At 42.4% G+C, this 17,032-nt stretch overlaps 1 protein-coding gene across 1 annotated transcript in view; it reads right to left on the minus strand.

The window, feature by feature from the left end:
* Nucleotides 1–16,830, minus strand: part of ANKRD50 (ankyrin repeat domain containing 50) — a 40,066-nt gene extending 23,236 nt beyond the window's left edge. The window contains exons 1-2 of the mRNA XM_054633745.2: nt 16,642–16,830; nt 14,574–15,851 (exon numbers count right to left, since the gene is read on the minus strand). Of these exons, the coding sequence (XP_054489720.2) occupies nt 14,574–15,052 (479 nt within the window). The 5' untranslated portion in view covers nt 15,053–15,851; nt 16,642–16,830. The remainder of the gene's footprint in view (nt 1–14,573; nt 15,852–16,641) is intronic.
* Between the last annotated feature and the right edge of the window lie 202 nt (nt 16,831–17,032).

Here is a 17,032-nt window from a genome sequence, read left to right on the forward strand (position 1 = left end):
AAGGTGAATTTAACTTCTAATAAAATTGACAACTCCTGCTGTTCAGCTGATGAAATATTACCCTCATTCCAAGTACTTTTAGCAGCTGTATTCACATAGAAAGAAAAACTAGAGCATCCTTACAAATTGCTTGTAGCACTGTTTGTAGAAGAGTGAGTTTTATTTTGTCCTGTGACAAGGCATTTACATCTTATGGATGACTTACAGTAAACAGGTTATTTACCTGCCTTATAATGCATTCTGGCTAATGATTAACAGGGAAATTAATGATCAAATCAATAGCTGCTTTCTATATATCACTGCCCCAATTCTTGGCACTATATGCATGTGGAATACAGGCCTTTCCTTCTTACTAATTGCCCAGCTGCTCATATTGGTAATAACATCCAGAAAAACAGACACACAGGACCCTTAACTAACTGGGAATATTTATGAAATACGAGGGCTGTGAAGCACAGAACAATTCCACACTTTAAAAAGCTGGAAAAAATAGAACCCATAAGGCAAAAGTGAAGTGACCCAGCTGGATGTGGGCACACCTGTGTACACACTGACAGATCTGATCTGGTTATCGAGGTGCTTGTTCTGGACTTTCTCAACAAGATAAAGTGCACTGCAGCTGATTATCACTTTCTGACTAAGTGTAATACTGGAATTAAGGCACACTCTTGGGCTACGGTGTAATACAGATTATTGTTTCTAGTAAATTATTTATTTGCAGGCTGCACAGGAAGACAAACTGGCTCTAACAATTTCACCCAACCATGGTTAATCCTATGAAGGAAGGGGCAGAAAGCAGAAAAACCAAACAAAACCCACCCTGAGAATCACCTATTGGGAAAGCTCTAGGTGAAGTACACAGATGTAAATCGAGGGTCTGGCCTTTTCAGAAGTGGTGAATTAGAAACAGCAGGCAAGTCTTGTGCAACTCAATACCTGATTTTGCAATGTCTTGTAGCAACCTGGATTTTATCTGCAATTGTAAGGCAGACTTGCAGCCCCAGCAGGAGGGCACAAAAGCCACCTCTAGGGCATCAGGCCAGACAAAAGCAGAGCTGATGGTGGAACCAGCGCCACTGGTCCCACAGAAACAGGCCAGGCTGGACCCTGGGTATTGATTAGAGCCCTCCTACAGTCTCACACAAACACAGAGGTGATTTTTGGCTACAAAGCACAGCCAGCAGATCTACTTGTGGATTTACTTGAAACCTCAGAAAATAGAAGCCTTAAGAGCAAATATTTTGGTGTAATAGTGGACTGCCCAGAGCAGTTTGCAAACAACTTGGCTATTATAAAGGACAGACAACTGTGGCTGAAAACCATTCACAACTGCTACCAGGAGCAAACTGACTGTATTTTAAATGAAATATACTTGCCATATGTCCTAACATATAAAATAAATTCTAAATTACGCCGAGTCTGACATACAAAAATCTGTGTCCCCAAAGGCGAAGAGAGGAACAGCACACAAGACAATGAAAAGATTTTCCCCAAACATGTAATTAAAAAAAAAAAAAAAAGGCAATGTATTCAAAACAAACTGTCACAGTTCTGTTTTATAGTGATAGAGAGGTCACCTAGTCCACTGCCACGCCTTCAGCAGCATCAGCTCTACAGCTGCCATCCCTGAGATGCAAGCCTAGGCACTCCTGAAGATTTCCACAAATCAATACCATCTCCCTAAACAATCCATTCCAGTGCTTCAATATTCTTGAAACTGAGAAGTTTTTTCCTTCCCTTCCTGTGTCTAACCTTTACCTGCTTTCCTGCAATTCAAACCTTGTACTTCCTGCCCTGTAACTTCTGCCCCACAGATAACACCAGGGTGATTACAAGGCAGCCAGCAGTACCCAAAATTTACAATCATTTCTCTCCAGTCACTTGACAGAATTAGGGAACAGATTGGGAAAAAAAAAAGCCACAAGAAAAAGCTGGTATGAAACCAACTTGATTTGCTGTGTCAGTTTGAAAGTGGAGTACTGATAATTAAGTACAGTTACTAACCTCTTATTCCATGTAGTCAAATATAGTTCTACCTTGCACATGGGCTGTTTGCAGCAGTCCCATGCAAGTCTGCAGACAAGATGGCATTTATGGTTATCTCTTATCCATCAGTCCTGTGACTCTTCCAAACAGGCATTAGATTAAATTTATCAAAACCAAACCATGTCATACCGTGTTAGTTGCTTTTCACCTCTTTGTTATCTCCCAGCTGTCTGCAAATAGTTTGTCTGATAATTTCTTCTGGCATTTCTCATCTCCACTGACACACTTCTAATTCCCCACGCCTTTTATGTCCTTCTTAAATCAAGGCACTAAATACACAATTTTTTCTTTCAACTCTGAATTTTCAGCAATCCTGATAAAGATAACCTCTCCTTTGCAGACAATCAGTAAGTTTGAGAACATCTCACCTATTCTATGTTGGATATCTGTTTGAGGTTTTTGGCCTGGGCTGGTTTTCTTTAACCTTACCTATTTCTTGCTACTTTTAATTATGTTAGCTGACTGCAAAATTACTGTTTTTAAAGAAAGGGCAATACATAGGAGCATTGAAATTTTATCTTTCCTACTGTTACCAGTTTTTTCTCCCCAAGGAATAGCAGGCTAACACTTGCTGGATATTGTCTTTTTTCTGCTAACATAAATGGAGTTACTTCTTGTAAAACACACCTCACAGGAAACATGACCAATGCACCTTGAACTTGCAGTCTTGCTCTCATTTTTACATTACTCTTTCACTTTCACATTTAGTGGCTGCTCTATTTTCTTCCTGCCTCCTTCCTGCTGAGTTTAACATGTGAGTGAGGAGGAGCTCAGTTTCACCGAACCAGACATTTAATACAGTGCTTTGGGACCTCAGTGCTCTTCCCAGTTCCTTTCTCTCATTACACTTGTCTTCATCAGATCTTACTCACAAACCCTCTGAGATGGTGAACATCTCCATCCTTTTTAGTTTGCCTTTCTTCTTCCTGCCCTTCTAAGCAAAGAAACATAGAATCATTTAGGATTCTACGAAAAGACCTTTGAGTCCAACCATTAACCCAACATATGCATTTAAGATCATTTCCTAGTCCCTGTATCCAAAAGATTTCACTTCCCCAGCTGATTTTTCCCAATCTGACTGAAGCTAATCTATGTCTCCCCACTAACTATTCTCTCTTTCCTGACATCAGAAGCATGGTCACTGGCAGACTCCTGTTTGTATCACGCCTTCCCGGCTGATGTTTATCTCCTATTTGTTATTCAGATTTTTAACTCTACCAGAGACAGACATTATCATCCAAATTCTATGCCATGGGTGACACCATTTGTTATCTTAAAGCAGCTTTGCTTACTTGAGCTTGCTGTTTTGGTGGGGTAAAGCACTTGGAATCTTACAGAAGTTTTGAGCCGAGGGAATCTCTCTGAGTTACCACAAACCCAATCTGGACAAAGCAGGTAAACTCTCAGACACACAAGGTGGTCTGATAGGTAGTTTGATTTACAGTCCATGGAAGAACAGGCTGACCAACAAACCTTCAAATGGAAACCCCACATGTAGGACTACCACCACATGTGATATATGTATTTTAATCAGACTTTCCAGTGGCTTTAATTTCTTTACTTTAGTCTAGAACTACAAGCAAGCATATAATGTACAAAACAAGCTACTTTTTTTAAACACATACCTGTTATACAAGTTATCCTGACAGATCTTTTGGAGCACTGAACTCAATCTTGACTGTACACTAAAATTTCCAGTTCTGCTTGTTCACCCCTTACCTTTTTTTCATTAGTATGAAGACACCTAAGGCATTTGATTACTCCCTGACTTATCTTCTTGCCTGTCCCATGACCTACATGACTAAGCCTATTTCCCCTCCTCCTCCATCCCCAGTTTTTGAGCTGTTGTCTATGTTGCTGTTATTTAGATTTATTCCTGGAATTTGTCATCCACCAGGTTTTGCTTTAAAGCTCTTTACGTAGGGTCAAAAATCAGTGTTTTTCTTTCTATTAAGCATCAATTAAGTTCTCAATGTTATTTTTTTCCTGCAAATCCATCTCTTTTTTATAAAAAAAGTAGGAGGTGCCAAAGAATGTACACTTTAGATCAAATGCATGAGATGAAAGCATCAAATCAGACTCACTGAAAACTATCATTAGTAGAAATGAGAGAATTGCCTATACTTCACATTATTTTGCATACATGTAAAGTTAAGATAACAACTTACTTTGCAAATGTTCAAAAGCCTGTTGTTGAAATGCAACATGTAAAAGTGGGGCACCACAATAATAAAATGACCAAGTCTATATATGCAACAGAATGTATCAAAATTACAAGGTTAGTTTTAAATCATTTATGAAATCAAAGGTACAATGAGGGAAATATATATATATATATATATACACACACATCCACATACATTCAGTCTTTTCAGCTTTCCTTATTAACTACCTGATTCCCTAGTTGTAGCAAAACTAATATTTCTTTGTTAAACAAGAATGTAACTTCTATAAGCTGTGTTATCTGAACACATTACTACGCAACAGAGTTGCAATTCTTGTAGCTTTACAGGCATTTGAATTTGTAGGTTATTATTCTACATTTTGGAGATAGACAAAAATCCCTTTCCTTTTTCTGTTTCTATTTATGCAGTGCATAAACACAACTGAAGGAACAGATATTTCTTTCCAGGTATATGATTGTATTTGCTGGCATGAGAGAAATGCTAAGCACAAAAAGAAACAGAAAAACTCCCAGATGAGGCAGGTAGAAAACTGCACTGAATAAATTCAATTGTGTGCCTGTTGTCAGGCTATATGCTTCTTTACTATGTTCTATTATTCCATGACCATAAAAGAGAATACAGTAGATTAATACACACAATAAAAGAGCCACTACCATTACTGCAGTTCAGTCTGATAATCCCCAAATTAATTAGATTTGTCCTATGCATTCCAAAGGGAAAAAAACCCCCAACATTACAGATTGGGAAGGAGGAAGACGAGGAGCTGCAGTGGCTGTTTCAACACCAAACTGCTCCTTCAGAACAGGGGGCTCTTGATCTGCCAGCCTGGAAGAACCAGGCTAACCAACAACTGACATTTGAAAATCTTGATCCTTCCCTAATCAAGCAGCTCCACACCTGCCTGCCTCGTGTCTTGCACGCCATCACAGAGCACCTCACACTTCCACTGCTGAACTGACTGCAGGATTATACTGTCCAACCTCATTCTGAGAAAATCCTCTGCACAAATACCAGATGAAAAGCTGTTGAGAATTTACCTTCCTAAGTCAAGCACACTTAAGACAGCTTTCCTGTTTGTTACCACATATCTTTATCCATCTTATTTTCCATCTTAGTAAAACGGACTATCCCAATGTTTATTGCACTTAGTTGAAGAGGCAACAGATGGAGCAGCTTTCCTGTGTCCCATTCAAAATTATTCTCCCATACTCCCCAAAGCACAATTCACAGCATATGTTCCTCATGCATCACTCTGGGGCCTTATCAGCTACCTTGTGGTTTGGGTTTTTTCATCCCCAGCCCCCAGCAGATAGAGTTTTTCTGTTTTGCCTGTAAAGCTCCAATTGATGCTTTCTGTATTGTCACCATAATTTACTCTCAAGAAACACTGTTAGGTTAGCACTGTGTAACCCTGATTCTATAATCTTACTGCACTGTTGTATTTAGCTTTGGAACTGATTTTGTAGCCTAATATTTATTAGCCTTAGCTACAATACAAGTGATAGAAACTACAACTTCCACTTCCTCCCTCCAATTATTCATACACAAATTGTTTACTGTGGATGAAAAGCACCATTTAAAATTAAAGAAGGTATTAACAAAAAAAACCCATAGAAACACAGAATGATTTGGTGTTGTGCTGTCAACTGCTGAAGTTTCCATCTGTTAGACTTTGATCATTTAGGGTAATCCAAAATCCTACAGGACACAATTTCTCTTACCATGGATCAGCTTCACTTTACCTACAAACTGAACTTTTTTTTCTAATGTCCTGCTGAATTCTACTCCAGGAAAGTGTAGAGAAAGGATAGAGTGTAGCTTAGTGTATCATGCTCACTATCGCTGGAGGAGAGCTGATGTAGTTAAACCAAGACTTGTTAATTAACTGCTCTAAGATGGAGATCATGCTGTAATCCCATTCTGAACAGATTTTCCTCCTGAGGTTCGTTCCTACCTGCCTGCTACTGTCATCTTTACACTGCTGGTATTTTCCTTTCCTTAACTTCTGAACAGTGCTCTATTTCTTCCAGGACAACTCCATGATGCTGCAAATAACCTAAAATAAGGTGCTGCCAGGGCCCCTTCCTTCTCTCATGCTCCAAGATATCACAGATCTGTAGCACACAACTTGCATCTTGTGCCTACCTTCCCTTCTCCCCATAAGCACTACCAGCTCTTATTAGGACATGACAAAGTAAAAAACCCAAGGAAGAGACACTGCTGGTGGTCTGTGGACTCAAAGTCCACTCATCACATATGATCCTTTATTCCATCCTTCCTCTCACTCCCACCAATTTAAACAGCAGCAACCACAACTGAGCCCAAAAGTCTGATGTCTCCTACCTGCCTGCATGGTCCTCGCTCTGTGTGAAGTTATCTGCAAATGTGACAGAGAGAGGAATTTGATAGCAATTGTTTTGCCCCTTTTATTTCTTCATTATGTATGTTTCCCCAATTGCCTTCTTTTCATGATTTCATTTTCAGTTCTATTTTCATGCTATTTTCTCACATTTTGATGTCAACAAGCAGACCAGGAACCTACCCACTTCCTTCTTTCTGGCACCTCCTCTGCAATACTTTGAACACCTCTGTACAACTCAACCCTTGGGTCAATGTAATTAGTTTCTTGCCTTTTTGGCCTGGTTATTTCTTTTTCAGCAGTCATTCTTCAATCACAAAATGTAAAGACATTAACTATTGGAGAGACTCCTGCTCCTGGACAAAGACAGAAGATCTCTCACCATTCCCAGTGCATTGTACACATCATCACAGACAAGAAACTGAAACCTCTTCAAGTCATGGCTTTCAGGAGGCAGTATTTCAATACTACCTTCTCCCAGTATATAAGACACACTACATCCTTTCTACTTCACAATCCACAAAATCCTTTTCATTTTTTCATTGAAAAAGAAGACAGGAAAAGAAACCTAAACCCTTGCACAAGCTATGAACATGTGCACAGAAAACTGAAGGGAAGGGAAATAATTAACAAGTAAGAATTGCTATGAAGGTCCATCTAACTAAACAGCTTATAGGAAAACCTGTAAGGTTTAAGTCTGAGCCACATTGATTAAAGCCAAAATGTTAATGCCTATAGAAGTAGAAGACAAAAAGGTCTATGTAAGTTGTCATTATTAAAATGCCTCGGGGAAACTTTCTTATGGTAATTTAATCTGAAAAGGTTAAAACCTTAAACGGTATTATGTTCAGTCTGTAGGCTGTGCTTCCATACAATGAAAGAGGAACATACAGCTTGCTCTTGCAGAAACACTGACTGCTGCTATGTGACCCGTTAACTCCACAGATTTAAGGGAAAAGCCTAAAGAGAAACATGCCACAAAGTGCTTAAGCTTCAGGCAATGCTCAACGCTTCTAATGGGCTGGAGAACACCAGAACACAGAGCTTCCTATGAAACCCAGCACCAGCTAAAAGCCCAAAGACCCGGTTACACATAAACACTCAGAAGTTCCAGCACAGTCAAGATGCTCTCACAAAAGCAAATTTACCTTCTGCAACTCCACTGGAAAGACAGGCTGAGCTGGCAGATTCTTTTTAACCCTCTTGTGGCATGCTCTTACAGAAACAGTTTCTCATCTCACCCATAAATTGGTATGATTTTCAGTTGGTGTCTTGCCTCCATCATTGTTGAGTATTAAATAAACCACAAATAAAACAATATGATTCTAACTGTAATGAGATAGTTTTTAACTGAAAACTCCCACTAAAAGGAGAATTCAATCTTCAACCAGATCAAGATCTTCTGGGCTAGGGTCCAACTAGCTTCAGGATTCTAGTCAAGCATAAGTGAAAGATGCAGGAATGGACAAAAATCTGGCAAAGTACAGAAGTAGAATGTTGCCTATTTACACATCTAAAACATTGGTAAGAAAAATTCCCTTTAGAAACCAAACCCTTTTATTTAGGTAAGGGATTTTTAATGCCACATTCTTAGGTGTGACCTCTGAGGACACACTAACAAAATGAATTATTGTATTTCAGGCTGAGATGAAAGAGAAAAAAGCTGTATTTAAAGACGTAAAAGGCTGTCCCAAAAAGGAAAGAAAGGGTGTTCTCCAGAAATATGGAGAATAAATTCTAAGTAGTAAAAAACTTGGATTATAGCAAGAAGAAATCAATGCAGGCTAACATATGGATTTTTTTTTTTTTCCTAGAAGAACTGTGAAGCATAAGAGCAGATGAAGGCAGCATCTTCAGCTTTTCCTGTCTGGTGAAGGAGATGCTGGACTTGATCTTTCTGAACTCCCAACCTTCTCAATTGTCAGTTGCACATTTGAACTTTACACGTGGTAAATGTATAACAAACACACTGGAGGTTTAACTTACTTCTTAAAGAATCTTGCAAATTAATGTATTATGCATTCAGATCCTTCTTTGCATGAGGATCTGCAATGATCCTGTAAGGTTTAAGGTTTAACACAGGATGCAGTTAGTGCTTGCCTTTGTTTCTACCATTTACAGCTCTACAAAATTAAGAGAGTCTAACAAAATCTATATACTCACACCCTTCTTGCAACCACTGGAGAGCTACAGCTCCCAAGATTGTACTGAAGCTCTGGAAGCACAGGGAAAGGCTCTGCAGCAGCCCTTTCCAGAAGGAAGTAGATTAGAAAAAAAGAAGCAGATCACTCCCAGACAGTCTGAGACCTGCGTGACAAAAACTGAGTCATTTATCACCTATGAAAGATTAATACTGAATTACTCATGTCCTCTAGAGTAAATTGATAGAAATCCCAGCAGCTTTTGGGTTTCCAGTAGCCCAAGCTCAGGTATCTTTACCTGTCTCCAATGTGCTGCCTCTCATCTTTTCACAGCAGTCTTGGAACTGGGGTGCTGCAAACTGCAGTAGAAGCACGTACCTTGGTTAATTCATAGCAAGGGAAACTCCCAAGTTTGTAGGGTTGTACCCTACAAAGTCAGGATACTCCTAATTCATCTCAAATTTACTCCAAAATGCACTCAGGTTTTTGCAATTAAGAATAGGCTACTCCAAACCAACAAAAAGCTCACTAGTTAATTGCTCAATAAAGCCTACACAACCCATTATAATTTTAATTATATTACTGACTTCAAAGATGGTACAAAGAGATCTAAAAATGAGCAGCTTCTTCACACTTCATCTGTCATCGTTTACAACTCAATGTCTGAATCTTTTCCTCCATCTAAGTAGGAAAAATGCACTTCAGTACAGCAGATTGAAAGTCCCTGAACAAAAGTCACAGAAGGTTTACTGAACAAACCACTATTTTTCTACATTGTCAGACAAAGAATCCAGAACTTGGAATAAAACTTGTTACTCCCATATAATTTAGATAGGAGTAAAAACTCTATCACCTACAATTTGCAACTTTCTGATGATACACGACTTTTGAGGGAAGAAGGAAGATAAATAACTTAGTAGCATGAAAAGGCAATACAGGTGAAGGGCTGGGGGAAGGAAATACTTGTTAGCTCTGGCTGACACTCAGAGGTTTTTCCTCTGAATTCTGCCCTTTATGAGGTTTCCATTACATTGCCAAAGACAAAACACCAGAGGCTCAACCCTTTGGAGTTCTCCAAGCAGGCAGAAGGAACTTTACATAGATAACAGCAATTGGCACAGGCCCTGCTGCACTTTAACGCTGTCCAAGGGAGTGACTCACACAACTCATACAAGGCTTTCAAATTTAATCAACATAAACCCCTGCTTCAAACTTGCAGTCAGCAGAGAACCTTACATGACCTCTCACACCCCTTTCTTACACTCAAGTCTACAGGTATTGGCATATTCTAGAGAACTATAAAACTATTAATCACTTAACATTATTGGTCAGGTTAAATCACAAGGCAAACCTGATGCTCACAAAGAGATGAGGAGTTAGAAGAAAAGCTCTGATAGTCTGGGAATCTGCAAAAGGAACCATTGCACTGAATTTAGCACCAGCATGCATAGAATCTGGTGTCCTTTCTGAAAAAAAAAAAAAATATATATATATATACTTAAGCTCTGGGATACAGCTTCCCTACATTCACTTTTGGTAAAGAGGATGTAAGATCAGCTTGAGAGAACTTCTGTGAAGCTCTTAAAGAGTAATAGATTTGTTCAGCAGCTCTTTCTGATTTGGTTTTGTGGCTTTATTTCTTTTAAATTTCTGGGTTTTTTAGGCCTCTACTGATCAGGGACATCTACTTGCATGGGAATGCAACATCTACTTGCATGGGAATGCAACTTTAGCAATGCAGTAAGTGGAAATCTGAATTCACGGCTTCATTCTTTTCCCTGATAAAAATCACTTAGACCCTCTTACATTAAAGTAGTTGTATGAGAAATACGTTAGTAATTACATGATAGGATACCTCACAAGCAAAAACCACTTGGACACCACTGACCCAAATTCAGTATGTGAGAAATAAGGATGTGAAAAGTCTGACAAGATTTGAAATTCCCTGAAAAGACACCCAGAAGCTGGAAAGAAACTTCACCTGTGAGTGAGAACAAAGCAGCTCCTCCAACCAACCTGCTGGGAGATGTGGAAATTTACCACTTTTTGGTGATTTATTAATTGCAGCAACACACTCAAGCAAAATTCCAAGTTTGGTTTAAGTTTGTACCAGACCAACACACACTGAAGGTGAGTTTGGTAGGAGCTTAAAAACATGATGTTATTTAATACCTTCCACCTCTAAATTCTCTGGTTTTGGGTACCTCTCAAACTCAAGAGCAATGGCTGGAAAAAAGAATCAGCTCTGCAGGGTAAACTATGCCCACACTTCCAGTGACAGACACTCTCTGGGCTGTGAATGAAGCAAGCTCTGCCTCCCACCAATAATCCCAGCTGCATCACAGCACATGGGAATGGTGTTCCTTTCCCTACTGCCTGAAGGTGTTCAATGGCATCTCCTCTGTCTGGAAAACATAAACCAGGAACACAAGGGAAATGCCTTTCTGCAGCCTGGTTTACACAAAGCTCAGCATTATCCACAGCTTGTATCAGAGTTGCTCTATGCCCTCATGGCCTTGGATAAATGGTATCTGCCTGTATTCCTACCAAATCACTGGAAGCACAAACTTGCTGCAGCAAAACCAAAACAACCCTAGAGACAGCATTACAAAATTTGGGTTATTCAGAATTTAACTTTTCTGTATCAACAGGGAAGAAGAGCTTAATGGTCCTTTTGAATTAAATTCTTTGTTTATCACATCATTTCTTAACTTCTGGTGTCTGTAACATCTTTTCCTTCCCTTCTGCTTTACTTTCACTGAAAATCTGAGTGTGAGGGTTCAGCACTCTCCCTCACATTTTAAGCTGCTTTCTGCTCCAGCACTGAGTGCCTGATAAGAAAAGTGCTGCAAGTAGCTGTTCTTTCTCTCAGCTGTCAGTGCAGCAACAAACTCAAAATGTTAAATAGATTTGTATAATTCAGCCTTTCTGGTTCTTTGAAAGATTTACCCCAAAAGAATTTTTAGGGCATTTTAATATTATAAATTCATAAGAAGTTTTTAAGAGGAGACGTTTAAACAGTGTGAGAAACATCTTAACTCTGAGGGTCACTCCTTGCATATGTATCACTAAGACCATCAGGACTGCTGAAAATCTATTTAAGAAACATCCTTCAGGAAAACATGTCACCATTTTAGCTAACAAACTTTACATTGTTTATAAACTAGCATGTTACCAGACTTTAAGAAGCTTTTCTTTCTCAGTATTTCCAGGACAATCAGCACAAAAATAGAGTGGTATCATCTTGTTTAGCACTTATGAAGAGAAGTCTTTCCATTTTAGGCCATGAATACATGGCTGGGTCTGGAGCAGCTGTGAAAAGCAGAGCAAAAATTTGACAGTGCCTTTAAAGAAAAACCTTTCTCCTCTTCTACTGAAAAAACTAAAATAAGGCAAGAATCGATGAAGCACTTTGTGTTTCTTCAGTGCCTTTACACAATGAGGGATGCAATCATCTGACAGGAAAGTCTTCCTAGAACTCATTTCACATCACAACAACCTCCACTTAACATAAACTCTGAACACACCGGAGCCCAGGATGGAAGTGCTCAGCGGCAAGTCTTAGAAACCACAGAACATCCTAAATTACAGTTTTGCTAAAACATTCCCTGCACGGTTCATACACTGCCAGAAGTTCAATCAAACAAACGATCGAGGTGCCTGATGGTGGGAAGGGGGTGGCCAAGTGCCTCTTGTTTGTGGACAGATTGTATCACCCAGCAGAACAAGCTCCTGGTGCCGCTGTCAGCAGCCACCTCCTGGTCCCCTGCTGAAAACAGTGCTGAAAACTTATATTCCCTGCACAGCACCTTGTCTCCAACACCTCATCTCCCTTAAACCTGAAACAGGAGAACCAGGACCAGCCACCACGGCTGCTTTTGAGAGCAGCAGATCAGCATAAGTGGGAGCAAGGGAATACATGAAGGGTGAAAAGAAAAATCTCCTTGACTGAAGCTGCTGTACTACCCCATAAGTATTTCTAGGGTAATAACAGGAGTTCACAATCAGTGCTGCACAATTTGAGAAGGAAATGACCATTGCTGGATCTTGTGCTTATTTTATTTTTTTTGTACAAATCCAAGAACCATGTATATTGAGCTCCTCGAACCAGCCCATCATTTATAAACCCTATGTTTATAAAAATCAGTCTAAACAAATATCGCTTGTATTTTATATTTCTAGGTTGCATTTTCGTCTAAAGATATTTACCTAGCTCCTGTTCTGTGCAGTCAGCAATCACTTTCACAAGAGGAATGATTCCAGCTCTTACTGAGAACTTGGCTGTACTAAATTAGTCAGATTTCCCTATAATAGACTTTTAAACATAAACAGGCTCTTACACACCAGATTATTCCACTTTCATGATTTTAAAAGACTGCCTAAAGCTAGATGGCCAGTCTGCTATTCCATTTATAGGCACTTAATTGCACCCAGTTTTTATTCATTAGAATTTAAGAGGGCTTAATACCTCTGAAATTAGGACCCTAATAGCTGTTAGAAGTTGCATATTCACTTAGCAGCAAACAAAAAATCCAGAACTAGTCTCGGTTTAGACTATCTGTTTTAAGACACTATGCTGAGAACAATGTAGACATGCATCCTGTTTATTCAGCAGGCAAGGACATAACAGCTTTCAGAACTAGAAGGCTCTTTTACACCACCATGACAATGAGAGCAAGCACCACAGTTCAACCTCAGTACTTGCCTCCACCATCCTAGTAGGCAGGAGAGAAAAAAATAGAGGAAATTTATACTGGAAACATGCAATAAACCCTCTAGTACCACAAAAAAGTTACACCACTATACGGTACCAAAAAAAAAATTCAGTTTAACCAATATTTCAGACAAGTTTTATGCTGGCAGCACATTCAACTGACGCTCTGTTGATGAAGACAAGCCTTACCCTTCATGAATTTTCCTTCACTGTGACCCAAAGGAATAAAGACCAATAGACACAGGCTGACACGGGCTGTGCTCAAGACTGTACATTGTTCTAAGTAGATCTATGGATATACACTTATATATACATGTAATGTATCCTTTTATATACCCTTATCCTCACAGAAACAGAATTATCAGTGACATACTCAGGAGACTATGGTTTGTTAGGGAACACGAGTAAAAAAGTCTGTTTCTTTTCCATTCAGCTTAGACAGCTGACAAACCTCTTAAGGGGCAGGGTGATCAATTTCTTGATCAATTCCTGATCCCATCAACACTTTGAAGTACTTACAGAAGAAGCAGCAATAAAGATTTGACACAATCTGTGCATATTGTGAGAAGAAACATAAGGAGTTAATTGACATTTTCCTACCACATATTTTTAGACAAACATAAAACCGATGTGCTGGATCAGACCCAGAGATCCATTAGCTCAGTTTCCTCTTAGACAGAGCATGTTATTGGAAGCTTTTCCAAGGGTCCTGTAAGGTCTGTTCCAGGTCTGTGAAGGACAACTGCCCTACCTTCATGGCACACAGAGACCACGGACTAGGTATTTTCCACTCTGAAGTCAATTACTTTCAAGTCTTTCCAAAACATCCAGTAACATCTGAGGGTACTAACATACAAATGTAAATAAATTCACTATTAATAATAAACTTTGTTTTAAAAGTAAATATTTATTTATGTCAGCTATAAGGACAAAGTTAGATTTTTCCATGGTAAGTCTGCACGCTCTGACAGAGATAACAAGCCATGAAACAAACATGTTTTAAACTATCTGCATCTTAGGCTCGCTGGAAGGAAGACCTAAACAGCAGAGTTTTCTTGTTTGTTTTATTCTGGGTTTGTTTTCAATAGGGCTGTTTTGTTGGGGTTTTTTTTTTAATTTGTTTTTACCTTTTAAACGCTTCAGCAGGGTTCCTCTCGCATTCCCCGGGCTGCAAGAGACTTTGAATAGCAGGATCTCTTAGTTTGTCCTCGTATCCCTGGATCAGTCCACTGCGGCATATCTGTGTGACTAGACCTCGAATAAAGCCTCCAACACAGAGCGTGTCAGAGTCCTGGGCCCTGCAGAAATGGAAGGCCAGGGCCTGGCGATGCAAGCCTCGCTGCAGGTTTGCAGGTGAGCTTGGCCACAGTAACTCAGTGCACAGGGCTGTCTTCCCGCTGCCGGGCCCTCCTACCAACAACACACCCCAGGCAGGTCCTTTCCCGGAGACAACACCGCTGTTATTCCCAGGATTGGCTACGAGAGATGGTTTGTTGGCAGCGCTGCCGCTGCAGCTCGCTTTCTCCTGGAGGCAGTGCTGAAGCTTGTGGAAAACCCACTCCCTACAGTAAAACTGCTTTCCCTGCAGCAAGCTGGTTTGAGCCATTTTATAAAGCTTCTTCTCCTGGATGTGTCATAAGCCGCAGCACATCTTCAGCATCTCAGGAGCGGGGAGATGCCTCCGGCACGGGACGATCCTGCGCGCAGAACTTGGCAGAGGTGACGGCGACCGGGCACCCTTGCTCAGGGTAAAACTCAGCAGCCTCTCCTCTGCAGGACGGGTGTCAGTCCATCTGTGCGCTGTGCCGGGATCAGCACGGCACCATCACAGCTCAGCTGACATCGTGCAGCGGCGGCTGGGACCAGCCCTCGGCGAGACTCCTGGTGTGGCTCACGAGTTCGCGCAGCTCCATGGCTGCATCTGTGGCTCAGGCAGTTGTGCGTGTTCCCAGCGTACAGGGGAGACTATACATCTGGAAAAGCTGAGGGAAAGCCAACTCTGCAGTGTATACTAAACGCCTTTCAACTCTAGGCATTAATCTCTCTGGATATACATACAGAAAAAGCTGTCCATAATAAAATGTTCCTTCTGGGAATTTCATAAAAAAATGCGATTTCTCTTCAGAGTACTATATACACACCACAAATGTGGCAAGTACCACTGACTAAAGCAGCCAGTCTGGCCGGCGAGCTTTGCAGACTTCATACATCTGGGAGAGTGTCCGAGAAGTGCTTCACATTACGGTTTCTTATGCAGCACAGGCGACAGGGGGGAAAAAAATGTTTACAGCTTCTTATTTCAATACATTCGTAGTGTCTTCTTCAGGAACTTGATTCTTACTGAACCTGTTCTCAGGTATCTCAATCGCAAGATGTCAGAAGAGACAACATCTTCCCCTAGAGCTCTGAAATAAAGGAGACAGCACTTTTAACCCTACATGCAAGTCATAATTCAGTCAGCTGCAAACGCAGACAACAAAGACCAAAGTCAAGGGCTCGTATTCCTTATTCTTCCTAATACTGTTGAATTAATCGAGAGAGCCGTTTTAAAGAAATTTTTTCGTTACGAGGCGTGATCAGCCACATGCAAAAAAAAATCCCCAACAACAATGAGCAGATATGACAGTGGCCTCAAAACCACAGCAAGTCTTGCATCTTCTCCCGAGGAGAACCGAATATATCCTTCCATCCTAGAAACATTCCTCCCAGCGAGGCTTCACCAGCGAATCCTCTCCTCACCCCGTGTTCCTGCTGCCGGCTGCGGGCGTTTTCGGGAGTTTGTGCAGCAGCAGGGCAGCGCTGCTCCCCGCACGCTTCTTTGTTCGCGGCAGCAGCGGCGCCCGGCAGCCCCGGGGTCACGCCGTGGCACCCCGCGCCGCCGCCCCGTGCCCCGCCGGCACCGCGCACCCCAGCACCGCCCGAGCCGGCCCGGGCTCAGCCCTGCCCTGCCCGCCCGGGCAGCCACGGCTCGGAGCCGCCCGGCAGCGCGACCCCCTCCCTCCGGGGAACCCCGAGCAGCTGGGGAGCGCCCCAGCCCTGCCTCAGCTCCGACCCCGTGCCCGCCGCCCTCCGCCCTCCGCCGCGCACACACCCGGCTCCGCACGGGCACCCGCTCCGCGCCCGGCGGGGACCCCCCAGCCCCGGGGCCGGTGTCAGCCCCGCCCGGGCAGGGGCCTCCTCCCGCCGCTCGCTCACCTCCGTGGCCGCCTCGGCGCGGCGGCTGCTCCAGACGGCTCCTCTCGCCGCTGCCCGCGCCCCTCCTCTTCCTCCGCCCGGCCCCTGGGCTCCCGCCCCCGGGCGCCGCCGTGCCAGGGCCGCGGCCACCCCGCTCCGCCGCTGCCTCAGCCCGCCCGGTGCTCTCCCTGCTCGGCGCCTCCCTCGCTCCCCGCTCCGCCCGCCCCGGCCCCGCCTCGGCCCGCCCCCCTTCCCCTCCGGCGGCGGGGACATCTGGGGCGGAGGGAGACGGGCGGTGCCCCTGCCGCCGCCCCGGGCTTTGTCCCGGCCCCGAGGCCGCCCCCGTCCCGCCCGCTCCCGCGGCGCCTCCCGGCGCGGCCCTGCAGGGGGCGGCCGCGCCTCCCGCCGCGGG

The sequence above is a fragment of the Agelaius phoeniceus genome, chromosome 4 (genome assembly GCF_051311805.1).
Source record: "Agelaius phoeniceus isolate bAgePho1 chromosome 4, bAgePho1.hap1, whole genome shotgun sequence".
NCBI classification, from domain to species: Eukaryota; Metazoa; Chordata; class Aves; order Passeriformes; family Icteridae; genus Agelaius; species Agelaius phoeniceus.